The sequence below is a fragment of the Myxine glutinosa genome, chromosome 4, assembly GCF_964187855.1.
Source record: "Myxine glutinosa chromosome 4, kmMyxGlut1.1, whole genome shotgun sequence".
NCBI lineage: Eukaryota > Metazoa > Chordata > Myxini > Myxiniformes > Myxinidae > Myxine > Myxine glutinosa.
Window position 1 is genome coordinate 25036800 of NC_136264.1, and position 24345 is coordinate 25061144.

A 24345-nucleotide genomic window follows, 5' to 3' on the forward strand; every position below is an offset into this window, starting at 1 on the left:
GTAGAAAAGGGAGGGGGGGTGTAGAAAAGGGAGGGGGGTGTAGAAAAGGGAGGGGTGTAGAAAAGGGAGGGGGTGTAGAAAATGGAGGGGGTGTAGAAAATGGAGGGGGGGTGTAGAAAATGGAGGGGGGGTGTAGAAAATGGAGGGGGGGTGTAGAAAATGGAGGGGGGGTGTAGAAAATGGAGGGGGGGTGTAGAAAATGGAGGGGGGGTGTAGAAAAGGGAGGGGGAGGTAGAAAAGGCAGGGAGGAGGGGGGTAGAAAAGGGGAGGGGTAGAAAAGGGGAGGGGTAGAAAAGTGAGGTGAAGGGTAGAAAAGGGGGAGGGAATTGGGAAGGGGTAGCAGAGGGAGGTGTAATTACTATTTCTCGCCTCTTCAGCTGGAGTCATGGCGCTGCTCAGGTTGACGCGACGCGTCCTCAGGCTGTCAGGGTAAGTGGCCCGATCTTGTGGCCATGACGCTCACGAAGCCCCACGAGTGACGGTTTGTTTCCTCGTGCCGTTCCGCGATCCATTTCCCTCCGATACGATTGTTGTGTGGTCGCCTGTTTTCCAGCAATGGTGAAATTGATTAACAAACTTAGAGCAGATTGTCGTCTCACTGAACGGTCTTGTGTAGCATAAGGTAGTTGTGGATCATTGTGAACGATCGGCTCGATGAGCGACACCTTTAACCGCCTCCGTCATCTCCCATCCGGTAACCGCCGTGTTTCTTGTGCCTCGGATTCTGCATTCGGGCCTCAATTAGTTGCGCAACATTCGCTGCAAATGTCACGATGTGTAAAGCAGGTCCGGCGTGGTGTGGTGTGGTGTGGTGTGGTGTGGTGTGGTGTGGTGTGGTTATCCCTCTGTGCGGTTACGATGACCCTGATTCCCACAGGGCGCGCGGCGTGCACCACGTGGTGCGGGAGGTGAAAAATGAACCTGTGCTGGAATTCCTGCCTGGATCTCGGGAACGATCCCAGCTCGAGAAGGTGAGTCTGGGGGAAACGAAGGTGACTGCGGGTCACCGGACAGGTGAGAATTGGACCGGCTGATCGTGGTCTATTTTGACCTCTGGACAACCTTTGGGGATTACAGGGGCGATTGCTTAAGGTAGGGGTTGGGATTGGCTAAGCCAGACCGTCCCACCCTTGGATTTCCAAACAACGACAGTCTGTTGACCAATGTTATCAATACCTGAACAGCATTATGGCGACATGCATAATAGGTAAGCTCTGATCAAAACTCGCCTTGCTTTAGCTTTTCATGCGCAATGTGAGTTATCGGAGTGATACCACAGTACAGTACTGAGTTGTGAGGTTTTTGTTTCGAAGTCCTACCTGAGGATACATAAGGAACTTTGGTGCAGGAGGACATTCGGCCCATCATGGCCACGCTACACCAACACCTGCAGATACCATAACCCATCCATACTCGAGTTACCCACAAGTCCTGCCAAATGTCCCTCCATCTCCAATGCTTCTATGCACCTATCTAATTACAATTTAATCCTATCTTTTCTCTCTATTTCTCTCTATATTTTCCACTACCTTTCCAGGAAGACCATTCCATGCATTTAACCACTCTGAGCGAATGACCCCTACCTTACGACCTATCGTCTTAACTCTCCTTCTCTTTACTCTCAGGTTGTGGCTCTTGGTCCTATCACAGTCTATTGAGCTGAAGAAATCTTCTTCACTTATATTGTCCAAACCCGTGATTATCCTAAACATCTCGACCACATCACTTGTAATCACCTCTTTTCTAATGGACAAGCATCGTCCCATGGAACATCTGCGCAATGTAAAATTTGACTTCAAGTCCTTCGCACCTTTGCTCCCTCCTCCCCACCCCATTCACAAACCTGAAGTCATCAACCTCCTCCCCATTCCAAGGCTTCAAACCCATGCCCACCAGCCTTCCTCCACCACCACAACTCCTCAACCCCCCCCCCCCCGCCTCCTCCCAAAAGCCGTAACCTTCTCCTCCCAAATCGGTCTCGTCTTTGCCCTCCCCACCCCCGTTCCACCGGCTGAACGCCAACTCTCTGTCCTCCCCCATCCCTCTCCTCATCCCGCCCATGAAAACCAAACGACATTCCTACGTCAATCATCACGTGCTTCTATCGTGTCACCACAATCACCGAGTCTGAAGTTGTCTTTCTTGGAACCTCCTGATCATTACTCATCAATAAACGATTATCTCACTATTTTGGTGTATTTTGTGTCACGGACGATCTCTCAAATTAAAGGGTTTTTACCAGGTTTGGTAAAAATAAATAAACAAAATCAAACCGCTTTTGATTCCTTGCACTCTATCCTTGAAAACTCAGGCAAAAAAACAAAATTACGTACAACCTTCCATTTTTTTCGCCGGTTAGGAATAAAAGGTCACAGGTTAGAGTTTTTTTATAAGTGGTATATGGAAGACCGCTGCCTCAATCATTCCCGAAGAAAACATGCTTTACCTCGTTTCCTCTACATTGGTTGTAATGAAAATGTAGGCTACCTTTATAAGTATGCCTTCGCCGACGACGTCGACAAAGTTGTCTGTGCGTCAGTCCATGATAGGTTTTTGTTGCTGCGATAACTTGGGAATGGCTGAAGGGATCCGTCAAACTTGGTACAGGTATGTAAAATAATGTAAAGATGAACTGATTAGATTTTGGGGTCAAGAGGTCAGAGGTCATGTTTGGTAGAAATCCTGTTACCACAATAACTTGTGAATCAGTGATGGGATTTTGACCAAACTTGGTTCAAGTTTCTAGCCGGACCCCGACTTCGCAGTCCCTACATTGGCGCACCCTGCGTTCATAACATGTGACCTGCTTCTACATTCGCGACCCTGTGCTACCTACGCTCATTCGTGGATTTTTTGCGGGTGCAAACAAACCAAAAAAAATCTGCCACCAGCCACACATATAACAGTTCTAAAACATATCTTCCACCAACCACGCATAAAGCGGCTGTCCGTACGCAAAAAAACATATTTTCTGCGAGCATGACCTGCTTCTACATTCGTGGCCCTGTGCTTCGCTTTTTCTTGCGGGCACATAAAGCATATTTTCCATGAGCCTCGAGCATGACCTGTTTCTACATTTGCAGCCCTGTGCTTCGCTTTTTCATGCAGGCACATAAAGCATATCTTCCATGAGCCGGGAACATGACCTGCTTCTACATTCACGGCCCTGTGCTTCGCTTTTTCATGCGGGCACATAAAGCATATCTTCCATGAGCCGCGAGCATGACCTGTTCTACATTCGTGGCCCTGTGCTTCGCTCTTTCTTGCGGGCACATAAGGCATATCTTCCATGAGCCTCGGGCATGACCTGTTTCTACATTCGCGGCCCTGTGCTTCGCTTTTTCTTGCGGGCACATAAAGCATATCTTCCATGAGCCTCGGGCATGACCTGTTTCTACATTCGCGGCCCTGTGCTTCGCTTTTTCTTGCGGGCACATAAAGCATATCTTCCATGAGCCGCGAGCATGACCTGCTTCTACATTCGGGGCCCTGTGCTTCGCTTTTGCTTGCGGGCACATAAAGCATATCTTCCATGAGCCGCGAGCATGACCTGATTCTACATTCGCTGCCCTGTGCTTCGCTTTTTCTTGCGGGCACATAAAGCATATCTTCCATGAGCCGCGAGCATGACCTGATTCTACATTCGCGGCCCTGTGCTTCGCTTTTTCTTGCGGGCACATAAAGCATACCTTCCATGAGCCTCGAGCATGACCTGTTTCTACATTCGCGGCCCTGTGCTTTGCTTTTTCTTGCGGGCACATAAAGCATATCTTCCATGAGCCTCGAGCATGACCTCTTTCTACATTCGTGGCCCTGTGCTTCGCTTTTTCTTGCGGGCACATAAAGCTTATCTTCCATGAGCCTCGAGCATGCCCTGTTTCTACATTCGTGGCCCTGTGCTTTGCTTTTTCTTGCGGGCACATAAAGCATGTCTTCCATGAGCCTCGAGCATGACCTGCTTCTACATTCGCAGCCCTGTGCTTTGCTTTTTGTTGCGGGCACATAAAGCATATCTTCTATGAGCCTCGAGCATGACCTGTTTCTACATTCACGGCCCTGTGCTTCGCTTTTTCTTGTGGGCACATAAAGCATATCTTCCATGAGCCTCAAGCATGACCTGCTTCTACATTCGCGGCCCTGTGCTTCACTTTTTCTTGTGGGCACATAAAGCATATCTTCCATGAGCCTCAAGCATGACCTGCTTCTACATTCGCAGCCCTGTGCTTTGCTTTTTGTTGCGGGCACATAAAGCATATCTTCTATGAGCCTCGAGCATGACCTGTTTCTACATTCGCGGCCCTGTGCTTCGCTTTTTCTTGTGGGCACATAAAGCTTATCTTCCATGAGCCTCGAGCATGCCCTGTTTCTACATTCGCGGCCCTGTGCTTCGCTTTTTCTTGTGGGCACATAAAGCATATCTTCCATGAGCCTCAAGCATGACCTGCTTCTACATTCGCAGCCCTGTGCTTTGCTTTTTGTTGCGGGCACATAAAGCATATCTTCTATGAGCCTCGAGCATGACCTGTTTCTACATTCGCGGCCCTGTGCTTCGCTTTTTCTTGTGGGCACATAAAGCATATCTTCCATGAGCCTCAAGCATGACCTGCTTCTACATTCGCGGCCCTGTGCTTCACTTTTTCTTGCGGGCACATAAAGCGTATCTTTCATGAGCCTCGAGCATGACCTGTTTCTACATTCGCGGCCCTGTGCTTCACTTTTTCTTGCGGGCACATAAAGCATATCTTCCATGAGCAGCACGCATGACAGTTCTAAAACAATCTTTCACCATCCGCACAAACAATTGTTTTTCACCAGTTGCGTAAACCATTTACCACGAGCCACGCACATAACTGTTCTAAAAACATCTTCCACACGTCACACATAAAGCAGTTGTATGTGCGCAAAAAAACACCCTCCCACCACATTATCTTACCACCAACATCCCCACAAACAATGGGCACACTTCCCACCCATCCTCCAGCTACCCATAACCCCTGCACGAGTACTTATGTGCAGCGTGTCCTGGGTTTCATTCTGTCTTCTCATCCCGCTGCCTTTGACCTACTGTGATTCCTCACACTCGTGAACTTTTACACACACCGTTTGTCCCGCTGCCTTGAGCTGCTATGGTTCCTCGCTCTCCTAAACTTTTGCACACACCGTTTGTCCCGCTGCCTTGAGCTGCTGTGGTTCCTCGCTCTCATTAACTTTTGCATGCATCGTTCGATCATGGGTCCTGTGTGTATGAGTAGTGCTGGAGATGTGTCTGGTCCCAAGTGGCAGAAAAAAAAAGTCATGAGCCTGAGCCAGAAAGTAGAGCTGCTTGACTGACTATCAAGTGGTGGGTGGTGGTTCTTGTGCAGCCACCCGGCTGCTGGTTGCATCATTTTTCTGTGGGCGCGTCTGCTGTTGATGTAATGCCACTCTATGATCAGTTATCTGGTACTCATTTTGCCGACCTCGGAAGGATGACAGGCTGAGTCAACCCCACCTGGAGTTAATTCAACGGGATTCGAACTCAGGACCTTAGGATCCCATGCCCGCCGCCCTAACCATTAGGTCAACACCAGGTGATTATCAAGAGGTGAGAGTGCGGCCTCTGTGGGCAGGCATTATGGCTTTATGGCGTCAACGAGTCGACTGTGCGCTACCTAAAGAAGAACGAAGAGGCCATTCGCAGAGCTGAGGTGCTGCGATGAGCACAGTACCCAGCACCAAAGTGGTACCCAAATCAAGGACTTCCACGTCTGGACAAATGTTAGCTTACACGAGCCTCGATCTTGTATACGAAAAAAAGAAGAACAATGAACAATCGAGGTAACGGCGAGGCAAAAAGTAATAGTATGTATTATGATGTAATAATGTGGGCAGAGGTATATCGGTCGAAGCCACGCTGCCAGTGCCGTTCTAGCTTCATGATATAATACGCATTGTTCAGTCTTCACATGTATACCAGAGGCCTGAATCCCAAAGTCCTAGGCTTTATAAGTGGTGACCAAAATGGTGGACGTATGATTAGATTTTATTTTTTTTGAGGTTAAATTGTGGGTGGAGTCTGGCCAGCTGTCCAACCAACGGGCGGAAAGAGAGAAACAGACACAGACATCCGGTTACTTTAACATATAGATAAAGTCCCGTCTCCTTCAGCCACTCTTCATTGCTGACTCTAGCTAGGCCTGGAATGCATCTCGTAGGCTTTTGCTGAACCTTCTCTATTGGTGACCAAAACTGTACACAATTTTTGAGTTGAGGCCTCACTAGATTCCTTCAGCGGACTGCATACAAAACATCGTTGCCTCCACACACGCACACGATTCTCTCCGTGACACCTCACTAAATTCCTTCAGCCATTAATGCTACTGTTGTAGTACCTGGTGTTGGGCTAGTGGCTAGGGTGTCAGCTTAGGATCCTAGGATCCTGGGTTCGAATCCCGGTCGATCGCTGAATTAACGCCAGGGGGGTTGACTCAGCCTGTCATCCTTCCGAGGTCGGCTAATTGAGGACCAGTTCACTGGTAATTCCCTGTTTGTCGTTAAAGGCGGCAAAAAGGGTTGGCGTCAGGAAGGGCATCCGGCCGTAAAACATTGCTTCAAAAAGGGGACCGAAAAACAACAACAACCACGGTTCCCGAAAAAGGCCAACCCCCGCTTGCGGGGAAAAATGGCCTCTAAAGGTGGTTATATTATATATACTCCACAGCCTTGTGCTGCACACAAAAGGTAACTTAATTCCCCCCTAGCCCCCACCCTGAATCCCCTCAAGCAGATATTCTACCCCAACAGAAACCATACTTGGGGTACCCTGAGGCAACATGCAAAATTTGGTTGGATTTGGTCAGTAGTTTTTTCATTTTTAAACAGTATATAAACAAACAAATACAAATTGAGCTTTTCATATTAGATATGCTTGTTCATCTATCCGTCTGTGTGCAACATTCCTTTGCAACCATTGGTTGAACAACTGGTCTGACTCCACCCACAATTGTCCCCTGAAATTTCATACGGCTTGATGTTGAAGACTTGATGTTTGGGGGGAAGGGCGGGGGGGAATTGGGAGGGAGGACTGATGACTTGGGATTTGTGAGGGGAGGGGAAGTTGAGGCCTTGAAGTCACATTTTACATTGTGTGGATGTTCAGCTGATCCCTGATAGTGGGTAGTAATAGTCCCAGCACTGATCCCTGAAGGAACCCACTCCTTATATCCTCCCAGCTAGACATCCTCCCACTCGCAGCCACTGATCTTTCCTCTCACTAATAACAGTTTCCAATCCAGTTAGCTACCTGACCAGCCAACTCAACAAGCCCTCACCTTGGCTAACAACCTCCATTGCAGTGCCTTATCAAATGATTCTGGAAAATCTGGACATACAGTCGACATTATGAGTGGAGTACTTCAGGGGAGTGGGGTGTACTATGTTAGGAATGGGGTACATTATGTCCATTGCCCTTCCTTCATCCACCCAATCAGAAACGACTTCTTAGAACTGCCATAAGTTTGTTAAACAAGATATCCCTTTGGTAAGTCCATGCTAACTACCTTTTAATTTGTTTCAAATTATTCAAGTGTTTCCCGACCGTTGTTTAATTAATGTCTCCAACACCTTCCCACAACTGAAGTCAAGGTAACAGATCTACAGTTCCCCAATTCCTCTCTGGATCCTTTCTTGTGTAGTGGTTACATTTGCTCCTCTCTAATCCTCTGGCACCTGTCCTAACTCCACTGACATTACATCCGTTAACATCACACTTATCTGCTCTGCCTCCTACTTCACCCGGGGCAGGACGACATCCACACCGACACAATTGTGATCCAGGCCATTTTTTTTTCCCTCCAATCATCCCTTTCTCTTCCGAGCCTGGTGTGGCTTAGCGGTTAGGGTGCCGGCTTGGGATCCTAGGATCCTGAGTTTGAATCCCGGTCGATCGCTGAATTAACGCCAGGGGGGTTGACTCAGCCTGTCATCCTTCCGAGGTCGGCAAATTGAGTACCAGCTTGCTGGGATGCATGATCCCGGTGTGTACCCCGGTTTAGAATAGGTACACTGTATCCCTGCGCATCGTAAGAGGCGACTAAGGGTTGGCGTCAGGAAGGGCATCCGGCCATAAAACATTGCCTCAAACAGGGAACCACGATTGTCATGGGGCCCGCAAGGCTAACCCCTGCTCCAGTGGGGAAAAATGGCCTTAAAACGATCATTCATTCTATCCTTCATCCCCTTCTCTTCTGTGTCAAGGATTCCAAATGCCTCAATTGTGCCATTATATCAATCTTGAGAAATCCCACACACTTAGTTTTTCTCTCTCTCTCTCTCTCTCTCTCTCTCTCTCTCTCTCTCTCTCTGAAAGGACCGTTCCACAAACCCTCCCATCTACTTTCTCAACAATCCTCTCCAAGAAGTTCTGTCGCTCAAGCTTTTGGGTCTCACTATCTGCCATGATCTTTCTTGGGGAAACCACATTTCATATCTGGCCTCCAAAGCCAGTCGCTGACTGGGCATCCTCCGTCGTGCGAAGTCCTTTCTTGGCACACCTGAGCTCCTCACCACATACAAGGCTTTCATCCGCAGCTCAATGGAATACTGTTCCCCACTCTGGGCCGGTGCTCCTGCCTCACGCTGTTGAAGCCAAAGCTTTCAGAATCATTGGAATCTCCCGTGATGAAGCTAACTCCGAGGGCCTTTCACTCACTCACCGCAGGCAGGTTGGTGGTCTTTTTGTCTTCTACTGACTCCTCTCCAGCCTTGCTCCCCCAGCTCTCTCTGTGCTCTGTCCCCCAAATATTGCTACAGGTCGCACAAGATCTGCCAGCAACCCTCTTATGGTTAAACTGCCAAAATCTAGGCTCTCTGCTCACCTTCACTCTTTCATTCCCCTTTTTCCCACCTCTGGAACAAACTCCCCCACTCCCTTCAATCCCACTCCTCCCTCCAGGTCTTTAAAACAGCTGTTCACCACCATCTGTTATCTTCCCCCATCCAAAACCTTGATCTTTTCTACCCCCGCTAATTCACCCCAGACACACTTTTTCGAAATTCCAACTTCTTTCCGGGAAGTCCTTGCAGTGTCCATATGTTTTATACCTCTCCCACCTCCCCCCAAGCTCTCTCCCTCCCACATTTCTCTCGATGTCCCTGCACTCAAATGTTGTGTTTGTGTCCTTCCCCCTCTTTCCCAATCTTGTCTACCGCTCCCCTTATTTTGTGTTTTATGTGTCCGTTTGTGTCGGTTTGACTTTTTGTGTGATTAATGTTAGCTCTTTCACGAGCCTCGATCTTGAATACAAAAAAATAATAATAATAATTGCTCCAACCATTCACAAATTTCTGCTGAGCAGCCAAGGGAATCGATTTTCTAGGTGGAAAAAATAAAACCAGTTCAACACATTATATATAGAAGTGGTCCCAAACCGTGGGTTCAAATCTGGCCATGGGACAAAGCCATTTTGGCAGAGTACACTCACTGTAATCCATACCGATCAAATCCCATAGCAGGTCATCGCTCTTGCTATCCTCGGCCTAAATGGTTTCATGCATACAATGTCTCGTGTGTGATGTGCGAATATTTCTGACGTGCAGGCGCTGGCATCGCTGAAAGGTGTCACCGAGAAAGTCCCGTGCGTGGTCGGAGGCAAGGAAGTATGGACGAACGACATTCGGTACCAGCTGTGTGTAAGCTTCTCGCATTGCAGAACGCTCTCAGAAACTGTCCGACGTTTTACTGGCTTGGCAAGAACGTTGGACACGATTACACAAGTTTTCTGCATTTCAAATCCACGTGCGTGAGCTCCAGGTCGTTAACGTTCGACTCAACGGTATACTGTGTGTTTTTTTTTCCTCCTTTCTCTTAGCCGTTCAACCACTCACACAAAGTTGCGAAGTTCTGCTATGCAGACAAGGTATGGAAAGGTTGCTGCTTGGGGACGCACGAGCCTGTCCTTTTTGGTTATCTGTGTCTGGAACATGCTGAAAAAGTTCAATTTCCACCTTTGCTTGTATTTCATTAAAATTCCTTTCTGTACACATTGCTGTCATGTAAACACTTCTCTTTATGTCTGTCTGTCTATTTAATTTTTCTTTCGTCTTTCATTTCCATCCTATTATTTGTTTTTCAAATGTTTGTTTGTCCTCCTCCGCCCTTGAACTGCCTTGCACCACCTCCTCTCTTTGGTCCTCCACGGCTTCCTTTTTGCTTGCATTGGTTTGCACTCCCATTTTGTTTGCATTATAAATAGTACATTCGCTACCCTAATTTCCTTTAGGCTAACCCACCATCCATAGATTTTTCTCTACTTTATTACTTGCAAAATCGAAGATTTTCCAAATATATTGGTCGGTTCCGTTTGTGGTTCTGTCTGTTTGTCTGTCTGTCTGTTTGTCACCGGCCTACAGGTCACAATTCTAAACTGATCGTCACGAAACTTCACCACGTTGTATAAGTCGTCCCAATTGAGAAGCCTATTGATTTTGAGGTCAAAGGTCATCTGGAGATCGAATTTCTAAAATCGCCATTTTAAATCAGATTGACTTGAAAATTGAATAGCATTTGAATATGAAGTCACTAAATTGGGAAACCTACTATTTTTGAGGTCAAAAGGTCAAAGGTCAACTCGAGGTCAAATTTTAAAAATCATCAATTTTCATCTAAAAAGCCATCAATTCTCAACCGATTGACTTGATAATTGAACAGCATTTGCATATCGAGTCACTAAATTGGGAAAGATACTATTTTGTTAGGTCAAAGGTCAACTCAAGGTCAACCTTCCAAAATCATCATTTTTCATCTGAAAAATCGTCACTTTTCCTCCTATTGACCCGAGCTTTGATCAAGATTGTCAATTTTAATCTTGATGAAATGGACAATTTGCTGTATCAATGGAATTTTTTTTCTTGGGGAGGGGGGGGGGGCGTATTTTGCAAGTATCGTGCTCTGCATGACGTCTTCTTGTTTATTTATTTCTCTATTTCTGCTCTGCACCTCTCCCTTTAATCTGATCTCCCAGGGTTTGCTCAATGAGGCTATATCGGCAGCATTGGCAGCACGTGCGGAGTGGGATCTGCGACCTTTAGAGGATCGTGCCGAGATCTTCTTCAAGGCAGCGGATCTGCTGAGTGGCCCGAAGCATGCTGAAATCTTGGCAAAGACGATGATCGGACAGGTTAAGCAAGAAATTGCTCTCTTTACGCACGACTTTAGGCCGAGTGTACAGAATCCATAAAGTTACACCGAGGAATGTTTGCATTAGCCCATGATGTTCAAGCAGTAATGCACTGAGGCCTCCATTGTGCTTTTAAGTATCTGTTGATAGGATAGTATGGAGATGGATGACTGTCGATAAATACTCAGGAAGAGAGACAAACGGGGGATTCGTAGATGCATTTGTGTGAGTGGTGATGTGATAAAGGTGCGATGTAAAAGATTAAAGCGCGGCGTTACGCGCGCTGCTTGTGAGCAAGGAGGAAGCGGACAAGTGGTAACATATAAACGTCTTTATTGTAAGAGCTCACTGTAACACTGTACTCTCTGGGCTGGGCGCCCGGTGTATATCATGAGGCCACGCCTACCCCTGGTGCGTGGCCACCGCCCACTTGGTGCGCGGAATGATGTCACCACGCCAGTGGGCTTTTGTGTCCGCCACACGCGCCCCCCCCAGAATTCCCGCGCACCTGGAGGGCCAGTTTGCGGGGCAGACGAATGACCCGGCCAAAGCGCCCCCTGGCGATCGGCGGCGTCCGGGGTGCAGGGATGCCAGGTGGGATGCCCCTGGCTGCCCCTGGGATGGGTGCAGGACCGGGGGGCGGTGTGGCGGCGGGGGTCCGCCCGCAGGAGGGCGGCCCCGACATGGGGGTCGGGCCACTGGCGGTGGATGGTCCACATCGAGGTGGGCCGGCTTGAGGCGGTCTACCGAAACACGGTCAGGAGTACCGCCGATGTCCAGGGTGAAGTGCTTCGCCCCGGTCTCCAGCACGCGGAAAGGCCCGTCGTACGGGGGCCGCAGTGGTGTCCGATGGGCATCGTGGCGGACGAAGACGTACTCCGCCGTGCGAAGCTCCGGGGCGACGTGCGTCGGTGGGTGCCCGTGGCATGCCGTTGGCACCGGGGCGAACCTCTGGGCGGTCTCTTGCAGAGCGGAGCGCTGCTGTGCCGCGGACCATGGTGCCGTGGAGTCGGGGAGGAACTCGCCCGGCACCCGCAGCGGTTGCCCGAAGACCAACTCCGCCGCGGATGCGCGCAGGTCCTCCTTGGGCGCCGTCCGGAGGCCCAGCAGGACCCAGGGGAGCCTGTCGACCCAGCCGCCGTCGCGGAGGGTGGCCCGGAGCGCGGCCTTCAATGAGCGGTGAAATCGCTCACACAGGCCGTTAGCCTGGGGGTGGTAGGCCGTGGTTCGGTGCAGCCGGACCCCGAGCCCCTGCGCAACCGCCCCCCAGAGCTCCGAGGTGAACTGGGGGCCGCGGTCGGATGAGATGTCTGAGGGGGCGCCGAACCGGGCGACCCAGGTGGCGATGAAAGCCTGCGCGACATCGGCCGCCGTTGTCGACGCCAAGGGCACGGCCTCCGGCCACCGGGTGGTGCGGTCCACCATGGTGAGGACGTAGGTGAAACCCCGCGAGGGGGGCAGAGGTCCCACCAGGTCCACGTGGACGTGGTCAAACCGGCGTTCCGGCACCGTGAACGGGGCCAACGGGGCCTGGGTGTGCACCTTGGCGCGCTGGCACGCGAGGCACATCCTGGCCCAGCCGCGGACGGCCTTCCGGAGGCCATGCCAGACGAACTTGTCGGCGATCAGCCTTTGGGAGGCCCTCGCGCCCGGGTGGGACAGGCCGTGGATGGCGTCAAACACCTGGCACTGCCAGCCCGCGGGCACGATGGGGCGAGGACGCCCGAGGGAGACGTCGCACAAGAGGGCCGCGCCCGCGCCGTCGAACGGCACCTCGGTGACGCGGAGGCCCGTGACGGCGGTCCGCAAGGCCTGGACGTCGGGGTCAGCGGCCTGGTCCGCTGCCATCCGGGCATAGTCGATGCCGAGGTGGACTGCGTGGGCGACGGCCCGGGAAAGGCAATCCGCCACCGGGTTGTCCTTCCCCGCGACGTGCTGGATGTCCGTCGTGTACTCGGACACGGCCGAGAGGTGACGCTGCTGCCGGGCCGACCACGGCTCGGTGACCTTGCCCATCGCGAAGATCAGCGGCTTGTGGTCGACGAAGGCAGTGAACGCACGGCCCTCGAGCAGATGGCGGAAGTGCCTGACCGCCAAGTGAAGTCCGAGCAACTCGCGGTCGAAGGTACTGTAACGGCGTTCGGGCGGGCGAAGCTGCCGGCTAAAGAACGCCAGCGGTTGCCAAGCTCCACGCACCCATTGCTCGTGCACCGCGCCCACCGCGTAGTCCGAGGCATCGGTGGTGAGGGCGATCGGTGCATCGGGCGCCGGGTGCGCGAGCATGTTGGCGTTAGCCAAGGCGAGCTTCGCGCCCGTGAACGCCGTGTCCATCTGCTCGGTCCAGGTAACGTCGCCTTTGCCCGGCTTACCTCGGAGAGCTTCGTGCAGGGGGCGCAGGAGCTGGGCGATACGGGGCAGGAACCGATGGTAAAAGTTCACCATGCCCAGGAACTCCTGCAGCCCTCTGATCGTGCGGGGGCGCGGAAACCCCTTCACCGCCTCCACCTTGGCCGGCAGGGGGACGGCTCCGTGCCTGGTGACACGGTGCCCCAGAAAATCGATTGTGGCGGCGCCGAACCGGCACTTTGCGGGGTTCACAATCAGGCCATGCTGGCCCAGGCGTTCGAAGAGCGTGCGGAGGTGGCGTAGGTGCTCTTCGCGGGACGCGCTGGCGACGAGGATATCGTCCAGGTAGACATAGACAAAATCCAAGTCGCGCAGGACGCTGTCCATCAGTCGCTGGAACGCCTGAGCCGCATTCTTCAGACCGAAGGGCATGCGCAGGAACTCGAAGAGTCCGAATGGCGTGATGACCGCCGTCTTCGGGACGTCCTCCGGCCTGACGGGGACCTGATGGTAGCCGCGTATGAGGTCCACCTTCGAGAAGAAGGACCTGCCCGCCAAACGGGCGGAAAAGTCCTGAATGTGGGGGACGGGGTAGCGGTCGGGAGTCGTGGCGTCATTGAGACGGCGATAGTCCCCGCACGGTCGCCATCCCCCGCCGGGCTTCGGCACGATGTGCAGCGGCGACGCCCAAGCGCTCTCTGAGCGCCGCACGATGCCGAGTCGCTCCAGGGTAGCGAACGCCGCTTTTGCCACCGCCAGCTTCGTCGGCTCGAGGCGGCGTGCCCGGGCGTAGACCGGTGGCCCGACGGTGGGGATGTGATGGGCCACCCCGTGCTTGACGGCCCCCGCCGAGAAGGTGGACCGCGTGAGGGCCGGGAAGCCGGCGAGGAGGCGGGTGAATGCGTCCGCTGCCGGAAGCGTACAGACCAACGTGGCCGGAACCGAACCGTTCGGCAAGCCGCTTGGCAAGCCGCTCGTTGAGCTGGGCAACGCACAAGCGAGCGAGCTGAACGTCTCGGCCTGGACAAGACGTCTGCGCTTGACGTCGACCAGGAGCCCATTAGCGCACAGGAAGTCCGCGCCAAGCAGTGCCATGGGCACGTCGGCGGTGACGAACGTCCATCGGAAAACCTGCCCTCCAAACCGCAGAGAGAGGCAGCGTTTTCCGTACGTACGGATGGGCGTCCCGTTCGCGGCAAGCAGCGCGGGGCCCCCACCCGCGGCGTGCTTGTCTGACGTGCCGGCGGGAATGACACTCACCTGCGCTCCCGTGTCGCACAGGTAACGGCGCCCGGAGAAGGTGTCCGTTATGAACAGCAGGCTGCTCGAACGGCCGGCGCTCATCGCCACTATTGAGCGCCGGCCCGGGCGTTTCCCGACCCGTTGAAGGAGCACGGCGGATGACACCGCCGAGCTTCGTGGCCGAACTTGGCGTGGAACCAGCACCAGGTGGTGGAGCTGGAGGAGCGCGGCTGGCTCCGCCAGGCCGGTGTAGTTGGCGGGTTTCGCCGCGGCGGTGGGCGGGGTGTGGCGGCGTTCACGAGGTGCGTATCAGCATGCTGCGTATGCTGTAGAAGCTGATGCTGTGGAACATGCTGCTGAACATTAGCCTCGAGGGCCGTGACGGCCACGCCGACGCTCGCCCGCGTGTCCGAAGCGGCGAAGTACCTGTCCGCCTCGGCCGCCAATGCTCGGGGTTCCGTTAGCTCGGTCCCGGCCAACGCGAGGCGGACCTGCGCTGGAAGTTGGCGCCGGAAAAGTGCCCGGAATAGCGAACCGGGGGCTTCGTCGCCCAACAGTGACAGCATATGGTCCATTCGGACCGACGGGCGCGTCTCACCGAGCTCGGGGAGATCCAGGAGGCGGTCGGCCCGTGCGTCGTCCGTGAGGCCGAACGTGGCTAGGAGTAGCCGCTTGAGTGCCTCGTACTTGTGGCCGTTCGGTGGGTGGCGAAGGACGGACACAACTCGAGCGGCCGTGCCGGGCCCGAGGGAGGCGACGACGTGGCAATAGCGCGTGTCATCGCCGGTGAGGCGCCGAAGCTGAAATTGGGCTTCGGCCTGGACGAACCAGACTTCGGCCTGAGCCTCCCAAAATTCCGCAAGTTTGACGAAGTCGGCCATGGCGATGGCGTCGCGTGTGGAAGGATCGCTCCGGCAGATCCAACGTCGAGGGTCACCAGTAAAGCGCGGCGTTACGCGCGCTGCTTGTGAGCAAGGAGGAAGCGGACAAGCGGTAACATATAAACGTCTTTATTGTAAGAGCTCACTGTAACACTGTACTCTCCGGGCTGGGCGCCCGGTGTATATCATGAGGCCACGCCTACCCCTGGTGCGTGGCCACCGCCCACTTGGTGCGCGGAATGATGTCACCACGCCAGTGGGCTTTTGTGTCCGCCACACGATCATGCTTATTTATTGTTGGGAAGGTATTGATAAGGTTAAGGTTAAAATGAGGGAGGATATTGATAAGTGGTGTAACCTGCGTGTGTAGGCAAAGACTGTCGTGCAGGCAGAGATTGATGCTGCTGCGGAGCTCATCGACTTCTTCCGCTTCAATGCAAAATACGCCCTTGACCTGCAGCACCAACAACCGCTGAGCGTCACACCCAGTACCAACACCCTGATCTACCGTGGCTTGGAGGTCTGCGAGCTTCAGCCCTGCATCTTCCCGCTCCCCTTCCACTAGATATACTCCTCCATAATTGACATCACTCCATTTTGATCACCATCACCAAATTGGCGACACCAAAATTCAGCATGTGGCTTGATTATTTCACTGGGGTGATTTAATATTATTTTGGAGAAAAAAACTCAATGCAGGTTTTTGCAGAGTTTTGCAAAGTTTGTCCTGAGTATGGATTTACTTTGTGGTTAACGTCAAATGAGGAAGGAAATTGATAAGTGAAGGTTTTGCTGCATGTCAATGTTTGTGTTCATTGTTCCATTCATTGAGGCTGTCTAATGATTTATTTATTTATTTTCATGTTTGCCCACCCTTCCTTGCCCTCCTTTCACATCTATTTTATGTAGTGCTATATTGGTTGTAACCTTTACGATAATTCAGTACAATGTTGCATTTCCTGGATGCAAGACAAAGAAGATCCAAGATTTGTGAGATGTCACTTTTCTTGGACAAAGCACATTTCTAAGCTGGCCAACAAAGCCAGCCACCAAATGGGCACCCTCCGTCGTACAAAGTCCTTCCTTGGCACACCTGATCTCCTATCCATCTACAAGGCCTTCATCCGTAGCTTGATGGAGTAATGCTCTCACCTCTGGGCTGGCTCCCCTGCCTCACGCTTTGCTCAGCTTGACTCTGTGGAAACCAAGAACTTCAACAATATTGGAATCTGCTGCGATGAGGCTGAGTCTATGGGTCTATCACTATGCCATCGCAGACAGGTCAGTGGTCTCTGTCTTCTACCGTCTCCTTTCTAGTCTTGCACCCTCTGCTTTTTCCATGCATTGTGCCCTCTTCTCCCCCTCACTGGGTTTCTGTAGGTTGCATGTGGGTCCACCATCAACCCCTTTCCAATGAAGCTCTCAAAATCCAGGATCACTGTTCAAAGCTGACCTCCTTCCAAATTTCCAATTTTCTTCCTCTTGAGAGTTTGCTTCATTATCCATCTTATCCACTCACTGCGTCCTCCCCTACCCTTCATTCTCACCCGCCCGCATCCCTTGTTTATCAGTCTGTCTTTTTTGTCCCACTGTTGGTGTCCCCTCCTTCTCTACTGTTCCCTTTATTAGTCTCCTACCTGGAGGGGACCATAGGTTTACTCTCTGTCTGTCCGTTCTTTCGTCCATCCATCTGTCTGTCCGTCCCACCTGTGGTGTTCTGCACTTTTTTCCATACCTTTTAACATATTCAACTGAAACTTAGTACATGGCTTTATTTTGATAAGTTACAGAACAAGTTTTAGTTTTGTGGCATTTGGCCAATCTTTCACGGAGTTATGCCCTTTTTGCTTGAAACGAGAGCACTCATTGGGACCGGTAGGGGGACATGTATTGCAAAGCAATTCTCCCTCTTGTTTTGTTGTATCCTGGTCTGTTGTGTGTTCTCGCTCTTCCATGAGCCTTGACTTTGTATACAAAAAAAGGATAAAAAGTACTCCATCCTTTTGGGGAGGTGGGTGCAATATTAAGCCACTTGTCCCGTATACAAACGTTTTACTTATGGATGCCAAAATCCAATCGTGCCTTTTGATAAGTGTAGAGCCCTTTTCCTGCACACATTTTTGGCCTGTTTGTTCCATTTACAACTTGGAGTATTTATTTATTCAATTTGCTCTTTCTCAGGGTTTTGTTGCTGCTATCTCTCCTTTCAACTTCACAGCCATTGGTGGCAATCTGGCTGGCACTCCTGCACTCATGGTAAGGGAGAATTATGTGAACGGTAGAAAAGATTCGTGGATGGGAATAATGTGCTAATGCTTGTTTAAGTTTAAATGACCAACTATTGGCTACCAAAAAAGGCAAGCGATGAATTGTGAATTTTCTCAAGGGTGCAAGTGATCTCAACTTTACTGTAAGACTGCGTTGAGCAGCATTTTGTGCAGATTTTGAAAACTCTGGGAATTGTGCTGTAGATAGGAGAGCGCACAGCTTGGGTTAACAGCTAACCTTTGTGCAGAACTGTAGAGGAGGTTATGCTGGGTATATATTCCGTTGTGTGCAGGGCAATGTGGTGCTCTGGAAGCCCAGTGATACTGCAATCCTTTCCAATTACTGTGCATATCAAGCACTAGTTCAAAGTGGTTTGCCGCCAAATGTCATCCAGTTTGTTCCAGCCGATGGCCCGACCTTTGGCGACACTGTGACCTCATCACCGCACTGTGCTGGCATCAACTTCACAGGGAGTGTCCCGTACGTTTGGGGGTTGGGAGGGACAAATTATTTCCTTAATTTATTGAAATATTCTCCATTTTTCACCTTTTCATTACCATGAACGGATGCTGAGGCATAAATGGCATAACCTGCATAAATTGCTATTTATTTGCAGATTGTAGTGGAGAAGAGGAGGTTAAACAGTTTTGATAAACTTGCTCAATAATCGGCTCCATCTGTCTTGTCTGTTTTTATGTAATTTTTAATTTTTTACATTTTCCTACCTCCAGAACTTTCAAACGACTATGGAAGCAGGTGGCCGAGAACATAGATAACTACCACGTGTTCCCGAGGTTGGCTGGAGGTAATGGCATATCAACATCATCTCCATTGCACCACATCAAAGTAAATATGCAGCTTGTAATGACATTGCATTTCAATAGGGTGGGGAATTATTGCAGTGAGAAGATACTTGAGTGCCAGGAAGTGTGAAATCTGTGTGCACGTGACCTGTTGCAGAGTGCGGAGGTAAGAATTACCATTTTGTCCACGCATCTGCGGATGTGCGCAGCGTGGTGACCGGCACGCTGCGCTCCGCTTTCGAATATGGTGGGCAAAAGTGCTCGGCTTGTTCCCGGATATACGTTCCAGACTCTCTGTGGCCACAGATAAAGCAGGGCCTACTTGAAGAACTTCCTCATTTGCAGCCGGGAGACGTAAGCCAGAACTTTGCTGAACACTCCTGATACGGCACTTTCAAAATGACGTAATCTTCCCCAGATTCCTCGGTGCGCATGTGCAGAAACCCCTGGTAATAAAGTCATTCGGGACGGCCTAAACATATTTCATGCTGCCACATAACAATTGTAGAATGAAACGACTAAAAAGCTTTTAAAAGAAACGGAAAATAATTGTAAATGTACCTGTGAGAAAGGGGTGTGCCAATGCACAACAAAACAGTTGGAGAATTTCCTGATTGACTCATCCAAAAAGATGACATGTCACAATCCGTACCTAAAATAACTCCCGCCGATTATGGGCCCGTGAAAGGCCGAAGGGTCGTAGATGAGTGTGTTTTAACTTATAACCAAACCTTCGTACTTCCTAGCACCAATGGGAAGGTCAAATCTGGGGCTTGTCGATGCACAGTGCAAGTTTAAAATGGTGATATTTACTGTTAATCATGCTTGGGAGGAGGGGGTGGGGAGTGGGTTTTGTATGGAATGCGAGGGTGATTATAAATTTATTGTTGTGGTTCTGTGAACCAGCCATGAAGGTAACGGCAACCAACATGCAGGTCCCGAGTTAGTTATCTCATAAGTATTTGTTCAGATATCCCTTCCACTTTGTCGAGGGGTTAGCTAGTTTTTTCCCTTTATTTACCCATTTGCTTACAAACCCAATAGGTCATGGGCACGATATGCTCACCGTGCACCACCCCCCCCCCCCCCCCCCCCCATAACAGTATGGGATAGGTATTTTTTTTGTTCCTTGAGATAGTATGATTGAAATAAAAGACGTTAACAGCAAAAATATAGGGATGAACATACCCTTTTGACCCAATATTCATAGATACCCCCTATATCGCTTGGGTGGGGTTGCTTAACAGACTGCCACCACCTACATAATGCACGTATGAACGAAAGTTGTATATCATATGAAAGGTATTTGAATTACCTATCCAGCAAGGTATCATTTATGCTATTCTGATTAATATTCTCACTTCCAGGGTGATTTATCTTCAATTTCAGCACTGGGCCGTTCGACGGAAATCACATCATTTCGCGTATGAACTGATTCGATCACCATGTTACCTCGAGTTGCAACCTAAAGCTGCTTTTTCGTTTTACGATGAAACATACACCAATTACATATGTATCCAGCAAACTACACATTCATATCACTGGGATTGAGAAATCCAAGATGACCACCATACATAACATTGTGGAAAACTCGTATTCCTCGTCGTATAATGTAGAAAATTTTCAATGAATGATGACGTCTTTTGCTGAATGTATTATTGTATAGTTCATAAACTGCTGCTTTGAGATATACATGGTAAACACATACTGAGAATGAACAAATTCATATATGGCCAACAGTGTGTAAACATACATTTTATTCAGTTAAAACAATTGGACATATATATTGGCACGAAGCCATTTACAATGAAGTCATGTTGACACGAGAACGCATTTTACAGCCCAACAATTTATGCTAATGTTATCACTAACACAGTACTATTTACATTTTTATACACGGTTGTACTTTGTTCATATTACAGAACACAAATATACTGTTCACAGTGTTCAAAAGGGATGCATGTGTTCATCCAGGTACAGATTCCTCTCACATGGTCGGTTGCCTCATCATCCGAGACAGGCGAACAATTCATCTCCTTTGATGATTGATCCTACTTTAATCATCATCATCACTGCGCGTGCGTGTCATCTCGGAAGAATCCGTGATCTGGTCCAGCCGCCTCGTCATCCGACGATTCGGAATCGTCAATGTCGATGTCGCTGTCAGGTTCCACCTCAGCACTGCCCCGTGGTAGGACATCTCCGTCAAACCAGAAAGGTTCAAGCTGGCTTCCGTTCAGCTTCCATCCATGACCCTCTCTCGGATTTGGTACATCTGATTGTGCAATGTTCGTGAGCTTCCAGATCGCCACCTGGTAGTTGATTCTTCTGATGTGTTGTAGTAACACTCTCCTACAAATTGGCATCATGCTGAGATCAATGTTCCGTGTAAGGTTGACATCGCCATCGGTTCCACCACACTACTCCTTCAATGTCGAGAACCACAACTCATCGATGTTCTTGTGTCTGGGTTTCCCATGCAAGGCACAGGTGAAGGCTTCGATACTGCTCATCAAGTCGTCAGGAATCGTCCACGTATCTCCGAGGCTAGTCTGTTCTCAACTGGAGTGCTACATCCTTGGTCTTATCGGCTGTACCAAGTATGTATGACTGCTTCACGGCATCACCTTTCTGCATAGTAGTACTGTACAGTGTACACAAGGTAAGTCCCAAACTGACCACTCGAGTTGTCCAGCAATAGGAATGATAGTTCACTGCCCCGGAATCGGAATCTCCCGCGATGAAGCTAACTCCAAGGGCCTTTCACTCACTCACCGCAGGCAGGTTGGTGGTCTTTCCGTCTTCTACCGACTCCTCTCTGGCTTTGCCCCCCCCCCCCCCCAGCTCTCTCTGGGCTCTGTCCCCCAAATATTCCTACAGGTCGCACAAGATCTGCCTGCAACCCTCTTATGGTTAAATTGCCAAAATCAAGACTCTCTGCTCACCTTCACTCCTTCATTCCTCTTTTCTCCCGCCTCTGGAACAAACTCCCTCACTCTCTTCAATCCCACTCCACCCTCCAGGTCTTTAAAACAGCTGTTCACCACCATCTCTTATCTTCCCCCATCCAAAACCTTGATCTTTTCTACCACCGGTAATTTCACCCCAAATCCACTTTTTTGAAATACCAACTTCTGTCCTGGAAGTCCTTGGTGTCCTTGTGTTTTATACTCCTACCACCCCCCCCCCCCCCCCTTCCCACGCCGCCTCCCCCCAAGCCCTCTCCCTCCCACACATCTCCCTGCTCTCAAATGTTATGTTTGTGTGCTTCCCCTTCTCTCCCCATCTTGTTTTCCGCTCCCTCTTTTGATATATTTTGTTTGTCTGGTTGATTTGTTTGTGAAATAAATGTTAGCTCTTTCACGAGCCTCGATTCAGTATACAAAAACAAACAAAAAAAAAACTGCCGTATGTCTTTGATAGTTTGACTTTGAGATTCTCTCCTCTATAATTCGCATTGGCGAACTGGGATTTCTCCAGGCTGGAAATATACGCCTCTCTCAAGCAGTCGAACCTCAGAACACCACATTTGTTGACCACCTGGATGTCGACGAATTCACAAACTTTTGTGAAAGCTTTTCTGTGTGCAACTTCCATATTGGCTTGTTGTTCTCTCGCTTCTGGATTATCACTATGCCAGCTGGAAGGATCTACGGTGTATTTTGCTCGACATGAACGATGATATTGCGCTTCACTGGCAAAGAGGTCGAAACCCTCAATTCTTCTCAACAACTCGCGATCTTCATGTGCCTTTGCAGCCCGAACCACGCTGTCGTCGCCCCCAAACTCAAACTTGCATGTTCCTTCAGTGGTCCAACTACCTCGAAGTTTTACCTTCTTCCCTCCGGTCTTGTTGCAAAAAATGCAGTCTGGTTTGACGAGGCGTTTGTCACTGTCAGCAGATGATCGTCTGGTTGGTCTGGACGTACTTGGTTGAGCCGAGGAATCATCTTTGCAGGTAGATAATCGGCTCAAATTCATCGAGAAGTGCTGGTAACAGTCACGATGGTATCCCTGGAAGCCCTGCTGTGAAAGTACCAATGGCACCTGAGCACATATGTCAGCCATTCGGTACTTGGACTTGAAGGGGCTTTAAGTCTCTGTTGGCAGATCTCCTGCAACTTACAAAGTCTGTCTGCAGTGAGTACGGTAAAGTTATCTGAGTTAGACTCTCCATAATGTATAACACAATGTTCTTTCTCGCCAGGTCCGTGATCAGGATCGTCTCCGGGATCGTCACCAGGATCCGTTTTGTCTTGTTTGCGTCTTTTTGCAGCTTTCATCATGATGCATGCCCATACAGGTCACTTCAGATCATCACCTGAAATGAGAGCAACGTACGTCATAACAGCACATCGATACATAGAAAGTATAAAATAGGTTTGCGGAAAATGTGCTTAATAAAATAAGTTGACAGCTGTTGTTGAATATTACACTGATATCGACAATAAAATGGTTATCTTAACTATCTTGTCGCATCTAAGTGTTGTGGCAGTAGGAGTTCGATGACGAAAAAGCAGCTTTAGGTTGCAACTCGAGGTAACATGGTGATCGAATCAGTTCATACGCGAAATGATGATTTCCGTCGAACGACCCAGTGCTGAAATTGAAGATAAATCACTCTGGAAGTGAGAATATTAATCAGAATAGCATAAATAATACCTTGCTGGATAGGTAATTCAAATACCTTTCATATGATATACAACTTTCGTTCATACGTGCATTATGTAGGTGGTGGCAGTCTGTTAAGCAACCCCACCCAAGCGATATAAGGGGTACCTATGAATATTGGGTTAAAAGGGTATGTTCAATGTTCATCCCTATATTTTTGCTGTTAACATCTTTTATTTCAATCATACTATCTCAAGGAACAAAAAAAATACCTATCCCATACTGTTATGGGGGGGGGGGGGGGGGGGGGGGGTGGGAGTGCACAGTGAGCATATCGTGCCCATGACCTAATACCCCTGCCTGGTTGGCCTTATCACTCAATGGTGAAGAATCACTTTAAAAATTCTACTAGCTGGATCCGGATCCGGATCTTCACCAAAATTGAATCGATTCTTCCTTGTCACACACACAACCTGTCCACAAGTTTTGTCCAAATCCATCCATAACTACATGGTATAAAACAAATTGACACTACTGGGAATTTCAGGAATGAAGTCGGAGATTGAAAGAGGTATATTTGGGGTATATTAACGGGGGTAGAAAAGATCAAGGTTTTGGATGGAGGAAGATAACAGATAGTGGTGAACAGCTGTTTTAACAGCAAGGCTTAACCTCCCGTTGAATTTCCCATAAACCACGAAAACGTACACGTGTGCTTATTATTCAATTCACTGTACAGCACATACTGCTTGATTGATTCACTGTGCAGAGCATGCTGCTTAATAGATTCACTGTACAGAGCATGCTGCTTAATCGATTCTGATACATCCCACGCTCATTAGTAGATTGCTTCCTGATTACAAATATGCTCCCCCTAACCCCGCCCTTCATCTCTGTAAATTACCCCCCTTTTGTTGAATCTGCTTGTGGTGTCTTTTCCATCATTGGTGCAGTATTGCCCGTACTAGTGTAGTCGGGACATTCTACCCAAACTAATTGGCTCTAGTCCAAGTCCGGTGTGTATTTGTAGTTCCGCTC

At 49.8% G+C, this 24345-nt stretch overlaps 1 protein-coding gene across 1 annotated transcript in view; it reads left to right on the forward strand.

Annotated features, from left to right (window-relative positions):
- The first annotated feature begins 287 nt into the window (after positions 1-287).
- Positions 288-24345, forward strand: part of ALDH4A1 (aldehyde dehydrogenase 4 family member A1) — a 45726-nt gene continuing 21668 nt past the window's right edge. The window contains exons 1-10 of the mRNA XM_068112020.2: positions 288-429; positions 878-971; positions 9577-9669; positions 9849-9896; positions 11001-11156; positions 15996-16145; positions 17807-17881; positions 18186-18373; positions 18625-18698; positions 18854-19050. Of these exons, the coding sequence (XP_067968121.1) occupies positions 386-429; positions 878-971; positions 9577-9669; positions 9849-9896; positions 11001-11156; positions 15996-16145; positions 17807-17881; positions 18186-18373; positions 18625-18698; positions 18854-19050 (1119 nt within the window). The 5' untranslated portion in view covers positions 288-385. The remainder of the gene's footprint in view (positions 430-877; positions 972-9576; positions 9670-9848; positions 9897-11000; positions 11157-15995; positions 16146-17806; positions 17882-18185; positions 18374-18624; positions 18699-18853; positions 19051-24345) is intronic.